The sequence below is a fragment of the Eublepharis macularius genome, chromosome 4 (genome assembly GCF_028583425.1).
Source record: "Eublepharis macularius isolate TG4126 chromosome 4, MPM_Emac_v1.0, whole genome shotgun sequence".
Classification (NCBI taxonomy): Eukaryota; Metazoa; Chordata; class Lepidosauria; order Squamata; family Eublepharidae; genus Eublepharis; species Eublepharis macularius.
The window spans coordinates 96,449,588-96,474,511 of NC_072793.1; the positions used below are offsets into that span (position 1 = coordinate 96,449,588).

General features: G+C 44.2%; 1 protein-coding gene across 1 annotated transcript in view; it reads right to left on the reverse strand.

Annotated features, from left to right (window-relative positions):
- Nucleotides 1–24,924, reverse strand: part of SLC38A3 (solute carrier family 38 member 3) — a 103,457-nt gene that overhangs the window by 35,228 nt on the left and 43,305 nt on the right. The window contains exons 2-4 of the mRNA XM_054976038.1: nucleotides 11,490–11,704; nucleotides 9,106–9,190; nucleotides 6,862–6,977 (exon numbers count right to left, since the gene is read on the reverse strand). Coding sequence (XP_054832013.1) covers nucleotides 6,862–6,977; nucleotides 9,106–9,190; nucleotides 11,490–11,596 — 308 coding nt within the window. The 5' untranslated portion in view covers nucleotides 11,597–11,704. The remainder of the gene's footprint in view (nucleotides 1–6,861; nucleotides 6,978–9,105; nucleotides 9,191–11,489; nucleotides 11,705–24,924) is intronic.

A 24,924-nucleotide genomic window follows, 5' to 3' on the forward strand; every position in this document is an offset into this window, starting at 1 on the left:
ACACCTCTGAAGATGCCAGCCACAGCTGCTGGCGAAACGTCAGGAACTACAATGCCAAGACCACGGCAATACAGCCCGGAAAACCCACAACAACCATCGTTCTCCGGCCGTGAAAGCCTTCGACAATACATGGTTATGAGGTGATTATCAGTACATCATGTTAAAACTGAGGCATTCTTCTAGAATGATCTACTGTTATGGAGCAACTTTTCCTGGCAGATTCACCAAACCTCAGCCCAAGTGTTAGCATCTTTTTTGAGAGTTCTAAGGCCTTTCTGTTTACCCTGGCTTTTTGTAGTCAGGATTAAGCCTGTATTACCTTTTTTAAAAATGTGGTATGAAATCCACACAAAGTTAGATTGTGCCTCCTCCTTTCTTGCATCCTCAATCCAGTCAAATATTTCTGTTCTGGGAAAAAACCCACCCAATTTTCTATGTATGTATTTATCTATACCCGTGTGGTGTAGTGGCTAAAGCAATGGACTAGGGCCTGAGCGACCTAGGTTCAATTCCCTGCTCTGCCATGAAAGCTTGCTTGGTGACTTTGAGCCAGTCACAAACTCTCAGCCTAGGCTACCTCAAAGGGTTGTTGTGAGGATAAAATAGAAGAGAGGAAAATAATGTAAGTCGCTTTGAGTCTCTATTGGGAAGTAAGACAGGGTATGAATAAGTACATTTATTTTATTTTACTTTATTTATATCCTGCCTTTCTCCCCAATGGGAACCCAAAGTGGCTTACATTATTTTCCTCACCTTCATTTTATCCTCACAACCACCCTTTGAGGTAGCTTAGGCTGAGAGTATACGACTGGCTCGAGGTCACCCAGTGACTGACACTCCAACCACAACACTACACTGATTTATACGTGCATGTGTTATATGCTTATATAATTTGCCAGATTATTTGGATGCAGATTTTCTAATTATAGCTTTCTGGTTACAGAATGTGAGGTTTATAGTCTCCCACACACAGAGACACTTATAGAACATGTAATAATTTTAATTGTTGCTAACCAAACAACAACACTGCACTGGCATTCTGTGATCCAAGCAGTGCTTGGGTCAATGATACTGTTAGACTCTGACACTTGCATGTTCCATGATAGCAAGTGTGATGACTACTGACACAGCTGACTGATCACTCTCTGTTCCCAGTGGCTATAGATGGTTCTTTCCTTCCTTCTTGCTTGAGGCTTAAGAAGAAAAAGGGCAGAGTATTTCCTCTCTGCCCCCGCCACAGGTAGCGACCTCAACCTGTGGCTTTGTTTGCATAGTTGCAACTGGCAATCATATCCTACATGGGGGAGGGAAGGAATCAAAACAAATGAGGGAAAAGTCAACACCTGCTGATGGCCACAGGGTTCACAGCACTGGCAAACATGGTTTCATGGACTTAACAAGAGGCCTCATGAGTGGGCAGGAATTAGCCATGCACTTTATCCGATAAAGATTTCAAGCCCCACACAGCAACACTGTGGGCTGACCACAAGCAATTCCCATGAGAAAAGTGGTCAGCAAGGTTGTACCCATCATGTGCCCCATTAAAAGAGGTCTTTCCCTTAATTCAGGTGCATGAATAAGAAGCTGCTGTAGTGCACATACTCTGTGTGCTGTCCAGATCCAAAGAGGGCCACCAGGCTACTAAAAATTATCCTTTGTACCTGCAGGCCTTCACCTGCCCCACTTTTCAGGTGAAAGGAATCTTTTTTCTCCTCTTGAAAGGGCATTTTCAAGGTCCCAAAATTATAGTTGCTTCTACCAACTGTGTCCTATGAGATGTATGGAAGGCAGAAGTTACATAACCTCTGCCTTATTATTCCTTCTTGAGAGTCTCAGCCTCCTAGGACTGCCAAATTCAGATTGGGAAATTCACAGAGATTTCAGGGAAGAGTCTAAAGAGGACACGGTTTGGAGAGGGGAGAGATCTCAGCATGGTATAGTGCCATAGAGGTCTACCCTCCAAAGCAGCCATTTTCTCCAGGGGAACCGATCTCTGTTATCAGGAGATCAGTTGAAATTCCTGGAGATTACCAGGCCCTGTCTGGAGGCTCACAACCCTACTGCCTCTCTTCTCCAGCAAAGCTGCCTGCCTGCTTGTGCCTGTATGTGGAAAGGGCATGTTCCACATTGTTCTCCAGGCCTCACACGCCTCTGGCTTTAGGTCTGCAGGAGGAAGGAACACAGGAACCATGGCAGCAGCCCACATGAAAAAGCTTGATTGCCTCAGCATCACAATTAAATAAATAAATACAAATCCATCAATAGACTACAGTCCTCTGCTCCTAGGAAAGAGGCCCTAACCTGCCCCAACCCACCTGCTGCTACCCACATAGTATGAGCCTAACAAACTTCCTTTGTCTTTCTCCTCTTCCCACCCAGGTTGTTCAGTCTGGGTCAAGCTGTTTTCTGACTTAGGAGCTGCAGCTGCCAATGAACTTAGCTGTGTGTCAAACACAGAAGGAAAGGTCTAAATGTTCTGTTCAGAGCTTGCTACCTCAGTAAGGGTGAGTACCCTGCTTCATCAAAATCCTTAGTTTTGCGATGACAGGAAGTGTTCTGTGGTCAAATCCAAGAACAGAATGGTGGATCATAAAATCCTTTAAACCCAAGTCATAACTTTAGCTGTGTGTACATACATTTCCTACCCAATGAAACTATGAACTGCTAGGACATATAAATTAATATCCTCCTCTAAGACCATTAAACTGCTTAGAAAAAGGGACTCATTTGTAATTTTCTTGCAGTTCCTAAAATATCCAGATGTTTATACTTTTATTCAAATGCCAACAATATCAGTTTAGAAAGAAAATATATGAAAATTACAGAAAATGGAATAAAAATCATTGGCTACTTATCTAATCACCTCTTAAAATTGCATGCTGATGCTCTGTTTTAGCATTTCTTCAGCTCTGCATTGGATTCCTCCTGGTTTTAAACCTTTGCAAATTGCAGTTATCGACCCTATTACATTGTTTATTGAAATGTCTTTGAAACTGACTGTATTGACTCATGCTGTGTAATTGTCAGGTGCTTAGCATCACCTGTCATACCCAGTAAGACCCTGCTATTATGATTGTAGTCTAATGCTTTATGTTATGGCTAAATGCTGAGGCTATTCTTTGACCGGACTGCAAATGTTACTCACCTTGTCTTTTGGACCCGTGATGTGCAGCTATGCAAGGGAGGCGTTTGTTCCTGCTGTTTTCTGTATGTGCCTCTGAACAGCACCAGACACCATGACCTTGAAAATCCCATACATCAGTTCTGCTGGTTTTCCCACTTAGATGCTTTCCCGCTGAGCTTAGCTGACCATTAGACTGGGCGGGGGGAGGATTTTAGAATTTGCCTGCGCTTTGAAAGCCTATATATGTTTGATGCTTGCATGTGAACATCATTCCTGGCAAAGATGGACTATGCTCATGATTCTAGCAGCTCTTCAATAAAGTTCTTTTACTGCCTGCAGTGAAGTCTTTTGCGAGTTGCTTGGCAGATTGCTTCCTAGTTGCTTCCTAGTGCAGATTGCCAGGAAATCATTTCTTCTTGGACTAGAGCAACCACAGAATCCTGACACCTGTACCACGGCAGCCAAAGGGGACAAGGATACCAGTGCTACAGAGACGACCGAGGGAAAACTTGAAGACCCCGCAAACAGATGTGGGCCCAATGCACGCACGTTGGTTGAAAATGGAGCATGGCTCCGCACCAGTTTTCCCCAACAGAATGCCAGCTACAGAGACTGGCTGGATGACACTCCATTGGGATGAACCCCTCATGTGGCGTCGGCCAGGGGGGCGATCAAAATGCGGGATCATCGGCGGAGGCAACTATACAGACAGAGTTTGTTCCTGGGGGAAGGACTCCTCGAGAGGGAAGAGGAAGAGTACGAGGAACCAGAGTGGAGGGAGTCATTGGGAGCGACCTCAGCTGATGTGATGCAAGAGCTCCAGGCCGAGATGGGGGAGCTGAGGTGCGACATGCACGCCTTCATGGGCAATATCCAAGATATAATGCGGGCTGCCTTCCAACCTGAACAGGCAGGAGACCAAGGCGGCTGGTCAGACCAAGCCAGCCAACAGCAGTGGAACCAGCAGCCTATCCTTCGCCCAGATGATCAAGGAGACCAAGCACCGATACAGCCACTGAACCAACCCGTTCACCCAGAAGGAGCCCCAGCAGGGCCAGTCCTGGGGCTTCAACCTCAATAGCCACTGGGGCTACACAAGCTAGAAGCCCATTTTGATGGAGACCCTGAGGATTTGGGGTACTTCCTAGTGCAGGTGGCAGTTTTTGAGGGAATGGTGCCCCACATTTCCAGATGAAGCCAGCCGGGTGAGTTATCTGGGTTCCCAGCTGGGGGGGAGTGGCAGCGAAATGGTATGTGACTCTCTATGCGGCCAGAGCCCCAGAACTCTGGAGCGTGCCTTCATGCGCACACTGAGAGAGCAGTGCAAGGACCCCTCAAGGAAAAGAGAGCATGAACCAAGCTGAAGTGTATGAGGTAGGGAAACCGCTCGGTGCGAGATTTCGCAGCAGAGTTCCAGGTGTATGCAGCCAAAGTGCGAGACTGGGCTGAGTTGGTGAAGATTGAGTTCTTCCGTGATGGTTTGAACCCAGACCGGGTGGCCAAGGCCATGGTCCAAGACGACCTGCGCACCCTGCTGCGGTGGATTCAACTGGCACGCAAGACTGAAAATAGGGAGCAGGTTGTGAAACTGCTCCATCTCCAACATCAAGCAGGCAAATTCTAAAATCCTCCTCTCCCCAGTCTAATGGTCAGCTAAGCTCAGCAAGAAAGCATCTAAGCAGGGAAAACAGCAGAACTAATGTATGGGATTTTCAAGGTCATGGTGTCCGGTGCAGTTCAGAGGAGCATACAGATAACAGCAGAAACAAATGCCTCCCTTGCACAGTTTCACATCGCAGGTCTGAAAGACAAGGCGAATAACATTTGCAGTCCAGTCAAAGAATATCCACAGCATTTAGCCATAACCATAACGTGAAGCATTAGACTACAATCATAACAGCAGGGGGTTGCTGGGTATGATAGGTGATACTAAGCACCTGACTGTAATCTACCTGGAGACTCGGTGAGAGCAGCAGACCATATATAAATATTAAAAAATAAATTAACATCATCACTTCTTTGACAGAGGCCAATCATTTCTTCCCTGTGTATGTCAGAGGCCGGGCTGTTATTTCTTGCCAAATACCAAACACACAGATGAGTGGAAGAACAGCAGTGGCCTCTCAAGCCAGTTCATGCCATTCCACTGTTAGCCCTCGATTAAGGGACAACCCTTTTCTTAATATAATATGTAGAGCAGCGGTCTTCAACCTAACCAGACCCAGGGCCCACAACCTTAACCTTAGGTGGCAGAATGGGATCGTGGAATGGCAAGTACATCACTAGTCACATGACATTACAGAAACGATACAGGAAGAAGAGGAGTCAGAGCCTTAACCTGCCTGTGCTAAGAATGAAATCTCTCCATTGCAGAGCAACTTCGCCTTACCACCCTGCTGCTCTTCTCAGTGTGTGTGCAAGAAAAGTCAGGAGGTGTGTTGCCCTTGCTCTGTGTATGTGCACTAGCAGTGGCCCTTCTAAAAAGCTGCAAAAACCCAGACATCTCCACAGGGGTTCACAACCAAGTGGGTGGTGCTCTGCCAATGGGTTGAAGGCCAGGGCTGTAGAGGGAGATGATCTTAACATTGTTAACCCTTTGAACCAAAGGCCAGCCATTATTATACAATCAGGCTTACCAGAGCCAAAAGGCTATGTTTGCAACAGACACAAGTGCTGATCCTCGGAATGTGTGCACTGCTGACAGGAAAGGAAAAACAGCCTGGGGGGTTTCACCTACTCCTCCTCTCCAGCCTTCCAGCGAGGATCAGACCCTGCTTGCTTCATTCAAAATGTCACTGAAATGCTTTTGGATTGGTTCACAACTGTGTGACTCACAAAACTATTTGTTTTACACAAACAAGGATTTTCTTAAAAAGAGGATAGTGTTCTTCCCTGTTGAGCAGTAACTTGGGCAATACCTGCTTGGGTCACAGTGTGCCTGTAAGAGGCAGCATTGCTTGCTCACAAGAGCAACAATGGTGACTACCTGTCATTGGAGAGATAAGATTTAAACCACACATCAGGTTGGCATTCCATGATAGGTGCTCCAGAAGTATTTCTGGGTCCTATAAAATAGATGAGGGGGAAGTACCCAAACGGACTCTGTCTCCTACTGGGGATAAAACAGTTGGGTGCGGGATAGGGAGTGCATTTTTCATTAGAGAACTGGCCCAGGAGGAAAGAGCTAACTGCTCCTTCCCTAGCATCTTGGCCCCAATCCATACAGGGCTCCCTCGCTGACACTTTTTTATGGACAAACAAATAAACCATTAGGAGTTCCAGGTTATGTCATTTGGCCTTAAAATGTCACAAAACTGTAATCACTTCAATATCTGTCTGTAGCTAAAGAGCTAGTGTGATGAAGGTATGATTTTTCAACATGGTGGATGTAACCTAAAGAGCAATTTGCCACGAGATGACCCTCATCCCATGGAGGAGTTTTTACACTACCACAGATATGTGCAGTGCCTGATTAAACCAAAACAAGTGAGAGAGAAATGGCAAAAGCACCAATAAAAGCCAAAGGAAGAGGGCAGGGCAAAGGCCAGGGGGAAATTTTCATCAAAAATCAGTCATAGCACAAAAGGAGTATTATGGCAATAAAAATATTGCATGTTTTATGAGTTCAAAATAATCTGGAAATGGTGTCTTTAGAGCTGGACAAATGGGGGTGGTGATTTTAAGGGGAGCAACATGGATATAGCCTTAGCTCTTCTCATGTTGTGAGTGTCACTTACAGAAAGAGGAGGATGCCAGTATTGGCCATTGCATATGCTAGCCCAAGGATCCCACTGCCCATGATGGCATTGCTGAGGTTGAAAACGGACATCCCAAAAGAGGTCTTCCCTTCAAACTGTAAGGAGAGAAAAAGAGAGAGATTGAGCCTGAGAACCTGACAGGATCATTCACCCATGGGGATCAGGGGGAGGACTGGCCACTGGGCCTCTGTCCTGGAGGGCTGCCAGCGGCCAGGAGAAAGCAGAGCCAAGCCCCAGCAGCTCTGCCAGCACTGCAGGGGCCACTTAGTTCAGATCTTGCCAGCAGCACCAACAATGTATGTTGGCTACTCTGTAGCCTCCTCTCACATTGTGCCAATTGAAGAGGCAACCAACAGGTAAGCCAAAACCCACTGCTGATGTCCCAAGCCAGGTCTGAGCTGAATAGCCCATGACATATAACATGCTTTTAGTCCTGCAGGAAGCAATCTGTCTGGCTCGTTCCCAGTCCACCCCCGATTGTTCATCCACACAAGCTTATAGTACTCTTCTCTACCAGGTAGTTTCAGGTGAGTAGCTGTTTTGGTCTGCAGTTGAAGAGCAAGATCCAGGTCCAATAGCACTTTAAAGACCAACTAGATTTCCAAGGTATCAGCTTTCAAGAGTCAGAGCTCCTTTTATCAGATACGAGGAGTGGAAAAAAGAAGGTGTCCTTGTAATCCAGGCAGAGGGTGGGAGGGGTATTGTAAATTAGTGTGTCAGGAAGCTAGTTATAATACATGTTGTAATTAGCTTGATAGGGTAAGAATGTAAAGTGCAGAAAATTAACATCTGTAATACAAGAAAAATCCTATGTCCCAATTCAACCCTGGGGAATTCATTGGTCCAAATCTACAAATGAATTCAATTTCAGCAATCTCGCGTTGTAATTCTTCTTTGAAGTTTCTCTGCTTGAGAATTGCTATTCTTAGGTCAGTGATGGAATGTCCTGGAAGACTGAAATGTTTTCCCATTGGTTTTTGAATGCTGAGATCTTTGATATCTGTTTCATCTTTTGTTAAGTGACTGTCCTGTTTGACCAGTATAGAGAATTGAAGGACATTGCTGACACTTGATGGCATATATAACACTGGAACAAGTGAATGATCCTGAGATGGTATAGCTGGTGTTGTTAGGTCAAATGATTGTGATGTTTGGCTAAGTGGGCATCTTGGTTGATTGCTTGGCTATAGACCATGGACTGTTTAGTGTGTTTGGGATGATGACTGGAGGTGTGTAAATATGTGATTTTTATGCTTCCATCATGTATTTGTACAGTAGTGTCTAGAAAATGTACTTCTTGCATAGATTGATTTGTAGTCAGGTTGATGGTGGGGTGGAAGGTCCTGAAAGCCTGGTGAAATTTCTCCAGTGCTTCTTTCCCATGTGTCCAGATGATGAAAATGTCATCGATTAATCTCAAGTGCAAGAGGGGTGTTAGTAAGTGGGAGCTGAGAAAGCGCTCTTCCAAGTCATCCTTAAAAATACTGGCATATTTTGGTGCCATGCGGATGACCATGGCCCACTCCTCGTATGTAATGACAGGAGCGATGACTCTCGAAAGCCCATACCTTGGAAATCTAGTTGGTCTTTAAGGTACTATTGAATCTGGATCTTGCTCTTTTCTACCAAGGTAACCCATTCTGGGAAGGAGAAAGTGCAGCAATCTCCGTTTCTCTAACCCTCTCCTACTTTCTCTGCCTATATATTCCTCAGAGCAGGTGACAGGGAGAAAAAAAATCCTCTGAACAGAAAAGGCCATTCTAGACTCCTGTTTCCCTTTGAATGCAGTACAGGTTCAGATCCTCGAATCCTGGCTGGCAACAAGGTTTGCCAGGGGCCACTATGAGAAGGAGAATAGAAGCTGTAAGGGACCCAACTCCTTATCAGTCATTCACTGCCTGTGGGCAGCGGGCAAGTTCCGTTGCTTCAGCCGCCCCTCTTTCTCCTCCACCCCCCTTGTCTCTGAGTTAGTGTCAGAGGGCTGCAGTTGGGCTAGAGACTGGCAATTCCTATTCTGGAAGAATTAATGGAGAATTACTTTCTGGAACTGATTTTCATGGTTGTTCTTCAGCTCAGTTACAAATTATTAGCATCGCACCCCACTGCTCTGATGTCTTCCCTTGGCCCCCAGTTAAAACAATTAACAGCTGTGTGTTTCTGTTCTGTGCCAAGATCTCTGGAAGCATATCCAAGTTGACTGCCCAGATCTATATACAAACTTACATCTGTGAAGTGTGTCTGTTTCTTTTCAGCACCATGTGGAAGGAACTCCTCCATCTCTGGCAGATTTGCCTGGTTCTCTTCAAATCTGGAACAAGAACCGAAGGAAAAGGCAACCTTAGTCAGTCATCAGCATCCTCTTGACAATTTTCATATTCTCAGTTGGATGAGTGTGTGATGTGGGTGTTAATGTTTGTAGGGATGTCCAGCATTTCCTCTCATATACTTGATGGCTGCTTAGCCAAGCTGGATAGATATTAGAACTTCCATTATCCAAGGATCTTTCCACACACTCAGTGTTAAACCCTTGCACTACATACCCCAAAGCTCCGTTTCAACAATATAGCAATATCCTACTTACATTGGGAAAGCAACCCCACATGTGATAAAGGAATAGCACCTTTTTCCATGGAAGAGATACACATTCCAAAGCTGCCATTCCCTACTCAGCCTCTGTTATAAAACATCTACTCTTGAGTAATCACTTAACAAAGATTATACAGCAGGCATCTGACTACCTGAAAATTCTGAATTTCAATTGTTGCTGCAAACTTTGGGGAAATCACATTTTCACAGGTATAACGTAATACATCTTGAGTACAAGGAAAATGTGTTATTCCCACAACAGAACTTCTCCTAACAGTTTCATACCAGTTTGCAACCTTGAGGGAAGATGTGCAGGCAGAGCAGAACTAAGAAACAAGTGTGGATTTCTTGTGTGGTAAACTGATCGAAAAGGAAGGCACTGAGGCCTCATAATCCAAATTCACTGTCTGTTTTCCATGAGGAGATGTCATTATTACAGTATGTATGGAGCACTTAACATATGTGAATTTTAGATTATTCAGGATGCCTCCAGACTCATGCATATAGAGAGCCATCAAGTTGCAGCTGACCTATGGCAACCCCTTGTGGGGTTTTCAAGGCAAGGGATGAACAGAGGTGGCTTGCCATTGCCTTCCTCTGCATGGTGAACCTGGACTTTCTTGGTGGTCTCTCACCCAAGTACTAACCAGAGCCTGATTAGTTTCCAAGATCTGACCAGATCGGGCTAGCCTGAGCCACCTAGATCAATAGCTCGCAGGCTACTGATTAAAAAATGATGGCTCAAAGTTATGGTCAGAATACATAGAAAAAAGAGTTTTGTATGAATTGCAGCTCTAATCCCTCACTGGCATTAAGAGCAGATGTTCTTGGATCAAGAAAGAGAGCATTAACTTCAGCTCTGCTACCTGGCTCTTAGCCCCGTGCCTCTGTGTCACACATTATGGAGTACAAAGGTTGGATCTGAGTTCCCTCGTGTCAGATATAACAAAATTGCTTGTAGGTTGGGAATTCTCCTCAGTTCCTGCACATGTGGTGCTGATTGGGATCATGATTACGGTACATGTGGAAAAGGGGCTTCAGCTCTCTCTGCACTATGTTCCCAACCTAATACTGTCCGGGGGGGGGGATGGACTATTTGGGAAACTCACATGTCCCCTGGGATTCACACAGGTTCCCCAAACAGGCACTCTGAGACTGTTTCAGGCTAGAAATATGGTGCGGAGAGGAAGATTGTAGCCCCTTTTCCACAGTCGCCCCAGTCCCTATCTTAGTTGGGCACCACATGTACATAAAGAGAAAGTCTCTCTACATGAGACATCTGATAGTTGAAGAATACATGTCGGGAGATGCAATGGTAGCCGGGAAGGGTAGTTTTAAAAGATAAGAGCCGGCAGCAGGGGGAAATCTTTGTTATACACTGGAACTGTGGGAAGGGGCTGTGAAATGCCAGTAGAGAAACTTCAGCCCATTATAACTTCTCCAGGTACAAGCCTGGCTCTGGAAGGCAACTCTAGCCCATTTCCATTCCTCACTGCCCTCTGGTTGCAATCCCACACAGTTTTAGACAAGAGAGATGAAAGTGACAGAGCCTTCAGGGAGGCAAAGATGAAATTAACAAACCCTCTGAGGAACAATCTCCGCCAGCTCTGTCTTTTAAAACTGCACTTCCTGGTTAACATTGCATCTCCCTGCACTTGACAAACACACTATTTAAAGTGATTTGAAAATGCCACCATGGCTCAATCCTGATTGGGCTCATAGTGTAGTGGGCTGAAGCACTCTTGTCCCCACACGTGCCCTTTCTCAAGTGATGAAATAGTTGAAGATTGGAGGCGCGGTCTGTTTGGGCACTTGAAAAGATATGTAAGGGGGAAAAGAAAATCTCAGCCTGTTGCACTGTGGGCTTGAACAGGATCAGGCCCTTGAAGCATTTTAAAATCAGTTTAAAATGGCAGCAATATCTCTGTGGTGGACACAAGGAAGTATCATGTCTCGTTTGGCCGTTTAATGTCTGACACAGGGCGGGAATGCAAACATAGCCTGTGCACTCTGTAACTCACCTGTCATTTCCCACTGAGGGGATGGATGAGGCATTCAGCATTGAGTGCTTTCCATTTGGTACCAGTTCTACCATCTCTGTTTGGATGGGAATTGCTGTGGAGTTCATCTCTGCACTCTGATGTGAGCAGGTTCTCTTGTTCTTCTTTCCTGATAGCTATCAAGTCAGTAGCAGACAAGCGCAAAGAAGCAAGTTGCGGAAGTGGTGGTGTTGTGACTGCAAGGAAATGTTAATCAGTCATGCACTTGCCTGCATAAAACAAGGATATCAAAACAGCAGAGTTTGATGTTCCCAGCTCAGGAAGACAGGTGGGTATTATTCACAGATGGCAGAGCTACATATATAAAATTGCACATATCACAGCCATATTATTATTAACTCCCTATCTAAAAACTAGTAACTGTCCAGGTTACCTGGAATCTCACTTGTGGTCAAGCCAGATCTCCTGGAAACTGCTGGCAAACACCAATATTCCTTTTTTCCATTTATAATTGGACAGGCCGCATGCTTCCCAGAATTGCTATTGGCTTAGGGGCAGCAAGGAGTGGATAGATAATATCAAGTCACCATCTGATCTCTTCTGAACCACAGGAGGAATCTTTCTGCACGCTTTCAGAGGTCACCTCGTACTGTGGCACAGCTCTGGAATGGCAGTATCTTGGCTACTTTCCTACTCTTCCACCTGCCAGTGTATCTCAGGGAGATTCTAGTACTGTTATCCTTGCACGAACCATACCAACCAATCTAGGTCCATGACCAACCGTACAAAGAATCTTTAACTGCAGGAAAATGATCATCACAACAATGAAATTACAGTTATAGGACGTTCATATTCACATCACATACAGGCAGCTGCCATCTTGAATCCTGACCATCTGGAGACCAAACAGCTCAGACAGGTTGAGATGAGGCGCAAAGGCAGATAAGGTTGCTCTCATAATTCTCCACTCCAATATGACCCACATAGTAGCCTGGGATTCTTAGGGCCTCTGCCAGCAGGAACACTCAGACCTAACTCTTCCATGAGTTTTTTTCTTTGTAAGCCATGTGCATCCCTGAGCCAATAATCCTCCTCTCTCGCTTTCCTCGCCTCCCAGCTTAATTGGCCAGTATTCACATTTCCTGTATAGCTTCATCTTTCAGTCTACAGCCTTTGTTAACAAACAGGGTTCTTCTTTGTTAAAAAAGAGTGTGTTCCTCCCTCTATCTACCTTCCTTGGTTCCCTGTCTTGCCCTTTCACTCTCCATGCTTACTTGAAACCGACTTCTGCCAGTCTACTGGCCCACAAGTTTGCATGGCCCCTTAACAAGGTGTCAATGTGTAACCACTAAAATAAATGTAGATATTTAATTTATTAATTTATTTACATTTCTAGTGTGCCTTTCTTGCTGAGATTCAAGGTGGATTGAGATACATAATTTTGAAGCAATTCTTTCTCTGGTAACACACTCGTCCCACTACCTTAGTTATACAAACAAAAGATTTTTTTTTTTTAGCTATCATCAATCTTCATTGCATTAACAAAAAGCCATAGCAACAAAAGTTTTCCTGTTGGTAGAACTGGGATTTTTATCTTGCAGAATTTTTAGTGTAAAAAACACAGAGACTTTACTTTGGGGATCTGGTCTAATATTCTAGGAGTCTGATGTTCAAAAAGTAACGAGTACTGCAGTGAAACTCCCAGACAGAGACGGTACTATTTCTACAACAATCTCTCTCGCAAGCTGTGGAACTGCTCTGTTGTTGTTTTTTGTCCCAGCAGGTCAAAGTTTATGCACACACACAAACCTTTCATTCCACCTCTGTAGTATCTGTATCAAGAAATAGCAGAAAGAAAGCATTGATGAGAAAGATAGGTATCAGACCTCATTCTTCAGGCAACAGAAAGCACAAAACTAGAGTCACAGAGCTGCTTTCCCCCCTTGTGGAATAAAACCAAGACTTCTCCACTCGTTTGTTATTCAACACTCCCTGTTGCTCACTTCAGGTGGCCTAATCACAAACTCCTTTTTAACGTATCAAAAAAACTACTGACAATGGTTTAAGCAGAAAAACACCAGCCCAGCATTTCCAAGAAGCCAAGTTCTCAGTTTGGTCCATTGTATTTGGAGTGCAGCAGAGTGACAAGTTTTAGTTCCCATGCACATCCTTTTCATTCATGCTCCAGGACACAAAATCAGCTGATGAGGAGAGATCCCACAGCAAAAAAACAGAGCATCAGAAAAGAATTATGGAGCACCAACACAGATTCCCAAATATAACACTAAAGGAGTTCTGTTAATTCATTTTCACCACTTGGAGAAATAGGTTTCTTCTACAAATGGGATCCTAAAATAAGCATGTGTGTGAGATGTGCCGTCAAGTTGCCTCTAACCTTTGGTGACCCTATGAATGAAAGAATGAAAATAAGCATATACCTACAATATACCTATGCAATATTTTAAGGTTTTTCTTAATCAATATTGTTGATTCTAGGCTGAAAATGTGATTTGGGAGAGAACAGTAGCCATAAAGTGACCATAGCTGGTCTTTGTCAATACAGAACTCACGACGTCTCTTTTCAAAGTATGTACTGATTATTCACTGCTTTTTCTCATGAACTATATCGAAATGTACTCACCTGATGCCATCCAATGAAGTTCCCTCTCCTTAATTAGGAACATGCCTCCAAAGCCAACATTCATACATTTAGCCAAGCTTTCTGATAGGCAGCCTTGTAAGAGCTCCACTCTGCTATCATTATCACCCTGCCAAATGACAATCAAATGGAAGGCCATTTTATGCTCCTGATCAGCCATCCATCAGATAGAACCTTTCAAAGTTGCTGCCTGAATCTGGTGCACATGGCTGCTGTGCTATCTCATGGTCCAAACTAATGCCCAAGAACACTTGAGCAATAGCTGAAAGATTTGGTTGAGCAGAATAAACATTGTGCCCACGAAGATCAATGCCAGTCAAGTTCCTCTTTCCCTGTGGTTCCCAGTGAGAGGTGATCCTTCTTAATGAGGCATGGTGAGTTCCTTAGAGATGCAGGATTCTTTTTCCCAGTCCAATTGTAAACTGTGGTGTTTCACACTGTTATGAACCGATGAGATTTTCAATCACACTGCAAATGCAGGTTGCTCAACATGTGCTAACAGTTTCAGCAGAAGGGAGAACTGAGATAAGGACTATCCCACTACTGTTAGGCTCCATGTTTTCCATGTACAGATTGTCATTCCCTGTGGGGCATCCCATTTTCTGCTCTAGTTTCCTAGATAGCAGCAGTGGCACAGTAAAATCGATTTGGTAGTTTGGATGACAGACTCTCTGGCTCCATAGATTTCTGCACACCCTGCTTTCTTGCAGAGGCAGCAAAGGATTATTTCTGTGACTTCATTGCTAAAATGGTACACTTTTGATGACATAACAATGCAAGGTTTGCATCCCAGCTGGTCTTTAATGCCAACAGCCCTCCTCACATAGCAGCAAACAACAGAGGCTGTTCTCCTTTCTGGCATCTCCAGTTCAGTTATCCTAGGCTTCCTTCAGCTGCTCAAACTTCCCCAAGAAACCTCATGTTACATTTGGATTCATCCAGGTGCTTGAAAAATTGTGGGTGAACTTAAGTCCAGGCCATGAGTGAGTAGAGGAAATCCAGACTGAAGTGGGCTGTAATCTACTACTGCACCTGCATGCCTGCAAGTGGGCTCATCCATGACTACTGACATGCAATTGCTTCTCAGTGGAGCATAGCACTGCCCACACTATTGCATGCCAAACAGAGAAAGCATGCCTAGGATAATCCTAAAACCAAAGGAGCATTAATGGCAATTGCATCTCCTTCTCTTGCAAGCAATGCTTAATTATCCTTGCTGTCAAAACTGTGTGCTTTATTTCTCATGTGAGTGTGTGCTGATTTCACTTCCTACTATTTAGTGCTGCTGCTGTAGTTTCTCATCAAAGCCCATTAGCACTTTCTCTTTATTCACCGTAACCAAGTTACCTCTTAACCTTCCTTTTAGATGCTAAACAGCCTGAGCTCCTTAAATCTCTCACTGTAAGTAGAGCAGGCCCCAGTCCTTCAGCGTTCACAGTTCCAACTAATCCAGAGCAGACAAAAGCACTTGGTCAGGTGTCATCTATCCATGTGCTGGAAGCAGTGAGTAGTTGCACTACCATGATGGCAGAGATAGCAGAAGAAGTGGACAGTGGAAACTTTGTGGGTTAACTAACAAGAAACCAGGAGACAGTGCAGAAGGGAAGTCTGGGCTCTCCTACGGTCTCTGTTTGCAAGACACAAAACTTACAAGAATGGGAAATCCTAAAGCTAGAAAATGGCACTCTTTGCTTCTTTGTGAGGAAATCCAAATATGAAGACAAGTATAAACAAGGCCCAGTGCTCTCACGAGAACCTCTTTCCTGCTGCCAGTTCATATAAGGCATCTTTGGACTGAACTTGTTTAGGAGGGTTTTCAGAAGCACCCTATGGATGATTGCCATGTTCACCAAAAACAGATTCCTCCTCCAACACAACAGCCAAAATATTGCATATAATTCTGAATACTACAGAAGACAGAAGTGGATTTCATCCCTAGCCATGCCAACTACACAGCAGTGAGGCATTATCCAGCCCTCTCCAAGTAACGGAAACTCCGCATCTCTAAGCAAACTGCATCATCATCCCAATACAATGTATTGAGATCCAAACTTTTGAAAAAAAGCAGTCACCCCACAATAGAAGAGTTAATTTTAGTGGAGAAAAGTAGCGAGGGGGCCAATAGCTATCAAGGCCACAGTATTGGGAAAGGAAGGGGTTAACTCCATTCTGCTGCACAACTGCCTCTATTGGAAATGCCTCTCACAGCGGTCTTAAACCAGCAGAGGGAACAAGCACAATATGGGGGGTGGGGGGAGATAAGATTTCCAATCAGGGAAACAATGTTTTTGGGGGGGGGGGAATTCCCTAGCACCATGACTCAGATCCATATCAACCCCGCCTGCAGCTGCTCTTTGCCTCCAAAATACACTTTTGAATGTAGAACGCAGCCTCCTGTGTGGAATTATTTTTTTTCTTTCAGGCTCTTAGGGGAATGAAGTCTAGGAAACTGGGTCAAGGAAGAACCAGTATGGATATAGTGAGATAGTAATGCCTCCGACCTCCTCAGTAAGCAAGATGCAAGCATATCCCTCCTGCAGTTAAGCATGTACCCAGCTGTCCTGCAACTTACATGCCATTTTCAAGGGAACAAAAGTTCTGCCCACCTGGGTTTGGCAGCAACTGCCTTTCATGTCAATCATTGCATGAACTCACAGAAGTTTGAAAGACTGGAAGCAAGTTGCTGGCAGAGGAAGTTTGCCAGGCTGTGAAAGCACTTAGCACCGGTCATGTTGGCACACAGCACAAAGTGCCTTCTGTTTGGTCTCTGAGCCCCTCTCTGCTGATATCTGGGCAGTGGCTCCCAATGACAGGGCATCATTATACGTTGTTCATGCTTGGAGCAATTAGGGCCTCTGCCCCAGCTTCTCTTCCCCAACCCACTCTGGCATTCTTCCCTCTGCCACCCATAGCTCTTGAGAGTTTCCTGTTCTGTTTTATAAACCACTTCACTATTGGAACAATATCAGGACACTTCGAGCGCCAGAATTAGGATAATTTTGAGATGAAAATGCTGGAGTGATATGCAGCAGGTTGGGATTCAGTTCCCATCTTTGCTGTAGATTCCATGGCCAAGGTAAGTTGTTCGGCCTCTTAGCATCTCTGGGCAATGCAAGCAAGATTTCGCTTTGGCCCTCATCCTGCACTCTGCAGACACTGCAGCTGGCACAAGGGGGACCAGCAATTCTTGTTCCTAGTTTGCTGAATGACGGGGTCTCTCCCCCAAGTTCAGCTGAGGGAGTAACTCTGCTGGAGAGAGAGAGAATAGTTTTTAAATCCATAGCCATTTATGGGTGATTAATCCTCACCACCAGTCTTGTTGAATTTCACGCAGATCTGGACAGCTGGACTCCTATTCCTCTGTTGATTATGATGAGAGGGAAGGCCTGTATATTGCTGAGATCCCTGGAATGAGACCTTGGTGCATCTCTTCCAGCCCTGTGCATGGAAAAACATCATGCATGCTGGATCCTGCTCAACAGAGGAGGGATTCCCATGAATGGGGGCAACACTGCTTTACTTCTCCCCATGTGAGTGATCTACATTAACATATGTGGAAGAAAATAAACTTTTCTAAGGACATCACAGACTGGATGCTAATCTTGTCCCCTGCAACTGGTGACCACTTTCTTGGGAGAGCAGGTTTTTGCCCATCTCTACACTAGATATACTATTAAATTTCTCTCTGTGTTGGTTCAGTTCAAAAATGCCCACTTCTGTTTCACTTTTGTAGTCCCTCTTGTGTTTCATTAAGAAAGGTGGACTGTAATACAAATACATAAACTTCTTTGTGTGAAACTGAACCCGCAAGCCTTTATTTTAATGGTTTTTTCTTTGAGGAGGAGGTTGTATGCGCATCAATTCTTCCCATTAAAATTAGTACCTTATTGCAACATTATTTTTGCATCAATTGATTATGTGTGTAAAAATGACATTAAAAAAACCAAATGAAAAATACAAGCCAGAAAAAAAATCTTCACAATAACAACATACAAAAAGAAAAAGACACGGAAAAGGGAATAACATCCTTAGACTAAGCTATCTGTCAACTGCATCATCCACATAGTATCTCCTTTGAGGGACATGCTAAACATGCAGGTTTTTAAGGAGCTGGATCCTGCACCACACAGCAGCTTTGGGGAATGGCTGTTAAAAAATAAGAGAGAGCTTCGGAATGCCTCCACAGCGGGGAGGAGGGGTTCCTCCTCCCCTCAAGCCACTTGCCCGTCAAAATAGCACAGGGAGAATGTTTCCTGTTTTTACTACTCCACATGCACAGAATGCTTCATGTGGAGCAGAAAAAGCAGGGGGGGGGCTTACCTCCCGTGTTGTTTTGACAAGGGAAATGGCTTGAGGAGGGAGGGACGAGACCCTCCTCCCCCTGCAGAGGCATTCTGGGGCCATCTGGGCTCTCCTTTATTTTTTAACAGCCATTCCCCAATGAGCAACAATATAGCATAACAAGGATACAGAAAAATCACCATTTTTTATTTTTCATAAGTTCTTCACTAGGATTGCCAACTCCAGCTTGAGGAAATCCCTTATGATATGGGGATGGTGTTTGTGGTGGGCATAATTTGGAGAGGGAAGGGAACTCAGTGGGAACGTGATGCCACAGCACTCAGTCCAGCCTCCAGAGGAACTGTTCTGTGCAGTCTGGAGATCAGCTGTAATTCTGGAAGAACTCTGGATCCCACCTTGAAGTTTGTAACTCTATACTTCACAAGTAATAAGCAGATACTGGCAGGGGGACTCTCAGTCCTTCCTCTCTTATATTTTTAATGACAGATGTTCTGGGTATATGACATAAACTAACACTCTTAAGAAAGCCTTGGGATCAAAAGGAGGTATATTTTGCCAAGCCCTTGTATACGTCTTCTGCTTATCTGGCAACCACAGAATCCTAGATAAAGACTTGAGTTATTACACTTTGAATATCATAGTTATTTACCATCCCTAGGTGGCTGCAGGCTTCCCTTTTTTCCTGCTCCATTAAACCACCTGTTATATGTTAGCCCCATGTCAACAGGATTGCTAGTTCCTATCAGCAAGAAGTATGGATGTTGCTAACCTTTAGCACTTGCCTCCAGTCCAGCTCTTGCCCGCTCACAGTTGCATTCCAGATTGCATCCCCAAAGTGGGGATTTGAGGGGCAGCCTTGCAGTGGCTTGTCTCTTTCTCCATGGTCAGGGACAGAGGGTGGCACTGGGGGAGAGGTTGTTCACACGCCAGCCTTTGGTGTGTGGTGTCCCTCAGGGGGTGATACTCTCTCGCCTGTTGTTCAATCTTTATATGTGCCCCCTCGCCCAGCTGGTGTGGAGGTTCGGACTGGGTTGTCATCAATATGTGAATGACACCCAGTTGTATCTGCTGATGGGCGAGCGACCTGACTCTGCCCCTAACGCCCTGTTGAGAGCTTTGGAGGCCGTATCTGGATGGGTGGCACAGAGCAGGCTGGAGTTGAATCCCATGAAGACAGAGGTCCTGTACTTGGGCCGTGGGCTGTTGGAGGTGGGGATCCATCTCCCAGCCTTTGCGGGGGGGGGGGGGGGGCACGGCTTGTGCCTGTACCATCGGTTAGAAGTTTGGGCATGATCCTGGATTCCTCCTTATCTATGGAGGCCCAGATCGCGACGGTTGCCTGAGCTGCTTTTTTCCATCTTCGGCAGGCCAGGCAGCTAGCCCCCTATCTCTCAGCCCAGAACCTAATGACAGTGATCCATACAACCGTCACCTCCAGGTTGGATTACTGTAACTTGTTTTATGCAGGACTGCCCTTGGGTATAATCCAGAGACTACAGCAGGTCCAGAATGCTGCTGCATGTGTTCTGATGGGTGTTCCTTACAGGACACATATTGCATCAACTCTGCAGCAGCTCCACTGGCTCCCCATGGAATTCCAGATTTGGTTCAAGGTGCTGGTTTTGACCTATAAAGCCCTAAATGGACTGGGACCAGCATACCTGAGGGACCGCCTCTCCCCATATGTACCCCAGAGAATGCTCTGATCAGCTGGAAAACATCTGCTGGTGGTCTTTGGCCCCAGGGAGGTTCGGTTGGCCTCGACCAGGGCCAGGGCCTTTTCAGTCCTGGCCCCAACCTGGTGGAACTCTCTGTTTGAGGACACTCGGGCCCATCAGGATCTTGTATCATTTTGGCGGGCCTGTAAGATGGAGATGTTCTGCCAGGCATATGGTTGAGGTCAGCATGAGATCCTTACTGAGCCTCCCACCAGTCTCCCACTAAGTGTGGTGTTATACAGCGTCCACTGGCTGGCTGCCCAACGTATGAGTACAAACAAACAACGATTCCGGGAATCAACAGTTAATAACAATTCATTTTCATTTTGTAGTGCAAAAGTGCCAATGTGCAAAGTGCAAAGATACAGAACAATAAATATAATAAATACAATAAGATCTTATGTTTCTCGTGTCCAATCAATCATGGAATAATGATGTCCAAAAAGGGAATAACATGAAAACCCACACAGGGGCTGAACATAGAGTCACAATATGGGATAAGAGATGACCCCAGTCCAAATTGGAGTAAAATCCAAACGTGCCGACGGGATTATGCGAGCATCTTATACAATTCCCGTTTCGTATAGATGATACTTCTTCCTGGGCACAGTTAATTCTGGATGGTCACCATATGAATAAATACACCAATGTGACAGTACATATGTTCATCCCAACTTCAATACTTCAATACATCACAGCAATGAACAATAACATGGACATTGATGTCCAATAACATGGACATTGATGTCCATGTTATTGTTCATTGCTGTGATGTATTGAAGTATTGAAGTTGGGATGAACATATGTACTGTCACATTGGTGTATTTATTCATATGGTGACCATCCAGAATTAACTGTGCCCAGGAAGAAGTATCATCTATACGAAACGGGAATTGTATAAGATGCTCGCATAATCCCGTCGGCACGTTTGGATTTTACTCCAATTTGGACTGGGGTCATCTCTTATCCCATATTGTGACTCTATGTTCAGCCCCTGTGTGGGTTTTCATGTTATTCCCTTTTTGGACATCATTATTCCATGATTGATTGGACACGAGAAACATAAGATCTTATTGTATTTATTATATTTATTGTTCTGTATCTTTGCACTTTGCACATTGGCACTTTTGCACTACAAAATGAAAATGAATTGTTATTAACTGTTGATTCCCGGAATCGTTGTTTGTTTGCGTTCTTACTATCCGGGTGTTTCCCTTGTGTTGTTCACAACGTATGAGTACAGCATGGGGCTATGTAGTGCTCACTCGTTAGCTGACCCATGTATGGGTTGCAGTATGTTATCTGTCCGCTTCCCTCCCCCTGTATGTTGATGGGCAGGAACCTGGAATTGACCCCGTCTTGGGACAGTCAAAATCTGTTTAATTGTTGATTTTATGATGAACTGTTGTTTTATATTGTATTGTATTTTTATAATCGTTGTACCTCGCCCTGAGCCCGCTTGTGGGAAGGGCGGGTTAGAAATGTAATAAACCACCACCACCACCATTTACTTGGTTTCACAGAATTCAAGTTAATCCCTGTCTAACTGCACCTACATATGCTCCCGCTAGGATCTATTTCTTGGTGCGGCTCTAGAGCAGTGGGCCCCAAATTTGTTAAGCCTGTGGACACTTTTGGTAGTTTGATACAAGACAGCATGTACCATCACAAAATTTTTAAGCAACCACAGTATGTTCAACTGTGCCAAGGGGTGTGGAACTTCAGACATGCCCTAACTCACAATTTATGTATTTTCTGGTGTGTGGATAAGTTTTCAGGTACCTTAACTCCTCTTTTAAACTGAAGGATTTTTTTACTGTAGAATGTAAAGTGTGAACAAGCCCTCAAGAAAGGGCTTCCATTACAAACACATTTATTATTATAAATCATTTACATTGTCCTTAAACTGCAGCTACCTTTATGAGTTCTAAAAAGCAACACTTCCGCAATAACCATGGGATGGCTGTCCAGCCAGACACTGAAAATAACCCCTCATTTTCTCCCAAGGGCACAGTGTTTGTCATGAAGCAAGTGAATGCAGGCCACAGAAGAGAAACTGCTTTTCGTATGTCACTAAATCATCTTAGAATAGCTCTGGTGTTGAGCAAGGAGACGGCTGAGTGGCAGTTAGCATTTCTTCCTCAGCCTAAGAAGCAGCTCATAATTTCTACTACGAGTGATTCCGCACACATTGGATAATGCACTTCCAATCCTCTTTATAGATCATTTGGAACGGATTTTTTTGTGTGTGGAACAAAAAATCCACTTAAAACGATTGATAAAGTGCATTGAAAGTGCATTATCCAATGTGTGCGGAATCAGCTGTGGTATGCTATTCCCATAGCATATCGTCTCACATCCTCAACTCTTCTCCTCTACCTTCCTGACACATCAGGTGGGATTGCAATCTTCAAGCAATTTCTAGTCAGTCCATCTTGAACCACTATCTGTAGAAATATCTACATACTTTAAAGGAAAATACGATCATCCTCTGAAGTCTAGAAATACTGCTGAACACACTTCAGTGAAATTGCCAACAACAATTTCAACCTCAATTAGGGATTACTTTTTAAATATCTGATTCAGTGATCTGTTAAACAAGTCATATGAGTCATCCTATTTATCTAGCATTATGATTGCATCATATACATTTATAATCCCAGGTTCCAGGCTGCCAGCTATCTGCCATGTAATCACTCCACTGGAATATTTCTTCTGTGCCATCAACTCCTCCCGTTCCATTTGCATTAGGGCTGGAATTTATGTGGAAAGGACACATATTGTCACTGCTTTGCATCTTATAGCTTTATAAGGCGTATTACTGGAGATATGGACAGGAATTGCCAGCATCTGACATCTCTGTGTACCCCAGTCAGATACATACCAAGGCACCATATCTCTATTCTCTGCAAAATGTTGTTCAGCACAGATTAAGCCCAGCTCTACAGGAGCTGCACCGCCACGTTTCGCTTTAGTGTAGTGTTAGATACATAGATGGAAGATGGGTGCTAGGGAACAAGTGAGCAGAGAATTTTGTATAATATACTTACAGTGCAATCCTAAACAGAGTTACTTCAGTTTAAGACCATTGAAATCAATGGACTTAGACTGGAGTAGCTCTGTTTAGGATTGCAGTGTTAGTGCCATCCTCTCCAGGTGAAAATTGATGCTTTTAGTGATTGATTCTATGGGTATTAATTTTGTGACATTGCAGGACTGGCCCCAGTCCATAATTTTTTGGTATCTGCATATATGATGTCATGCCATATGAGCCAGAATCTAGAATTCTGGAGTCTGAAAACATTCACCTCTGTTAAAGTAGAAGCAGGTTTCAAGCTTTCTATATTTGCTAACAGTTCAAGGACAAACTGGATGTGACATAGGAGAGACACAGAATGTGCTCCAAATTTTTTTTTAATTAATACACCCCAGGGAGAGGGCTTTATTCGATTGAACAGCAGGAGAGGACGGGGATGAGTAATCCTTTTCCTATGGGCTGTTTTCTCACTCAGTTTCTCCCAGCATATCAGCGATGCTACTCTCTGCGACCCATGGAGTGAATACCAGTGCAAGAGATATTTGACCCATTGCCTTTTCTTTTGAGAAGAAAAGCAACAAGGAGGGGAAAAGCTTTCCTAAAGAGACCTATGCAGGTGCTTTGCATGACGCGGCTTCTCACTTGAAAACACATGAACACTTGAAGCTGAATCGTACTATCAATCCATCAAAGTCAGCATTGTCTTCTCAGACTGGCAGCGGCTCTCCAGGGTCTCAGGTCGAGGTCTTTCACAACATCTACTGCCAGATCCTTTAACTGGAGATGCTGGGAATTGAACCTGACACCTTCTGCATGCCCAGCCTACAACGGAGACACAGCTCCTCCCATGGATTATTTTGTCTCCACTGCAAGGTGTGAAGTTCTCCAGAACTCTTAATCAGGCTGGATGTTACAAAAACAGATGAAATGAACAGAAGTCCTGCAGCACCTGAAACTCTTAGCAGGTTTTTCTCTGTAGCTTAAGCTTTTGTGAACTAGTCCAGTGCTGGACCAGTGAGTCTTTAAAGTGCTACAATTCATGTTCATTTTTATTACCAACATTATTTACGTCCATTCTATATAAAATGTATTTAAAGTATATAGCAAAATTCTTGCTCTGTATTAAGGGTCTTTGCCACCTTCACCACCATTTTCACATTATTTTAAAGTTAGGAAAAGTAAAACACAAAAGTTCATTCTCTGTATTGAAAGAGAAGTTCCAAAGGCATAATTTGCTTAGGGTGCCAAAACCTCACAGGCCAGCCTACATTCTGTTAAAAAAACAACAGAGATTTGAATACATTTGATGCAAATTAAGCATACTTGTACAATTTGTTCCCCCTCCAAGAGGGGGAACAGAACTTTCCATCCATTTGCTTTGGAGTTGCAATAAACTTTGAACCTCCTGCTGACAAAGGAGGAAGATTCTGATGAGAATTGGGAGAGATGATGAGCAGAATCAACTCATGTTTAAACTCTTGGTACAGGACGAGGGAACCCCAGGTTCAGATCCTCACTCAGCCATAAAGCTTAGTGGGTGTTCTTCACCTGTTATTATGGTTATTATTTCTCCTGTTATTATTTCTCCTAACCTCACTCATAAAATTGTTATGGGGATAACGGGGGGTGGGGGTGGCATGTATACCACCCTGAACTACTTGAAGAGAGATTTAAAAAAGGTTTTCAACACCACAACTGCCTTTACCTAAGCTCAGTATCCTGCAAATCACAGTTAATGCC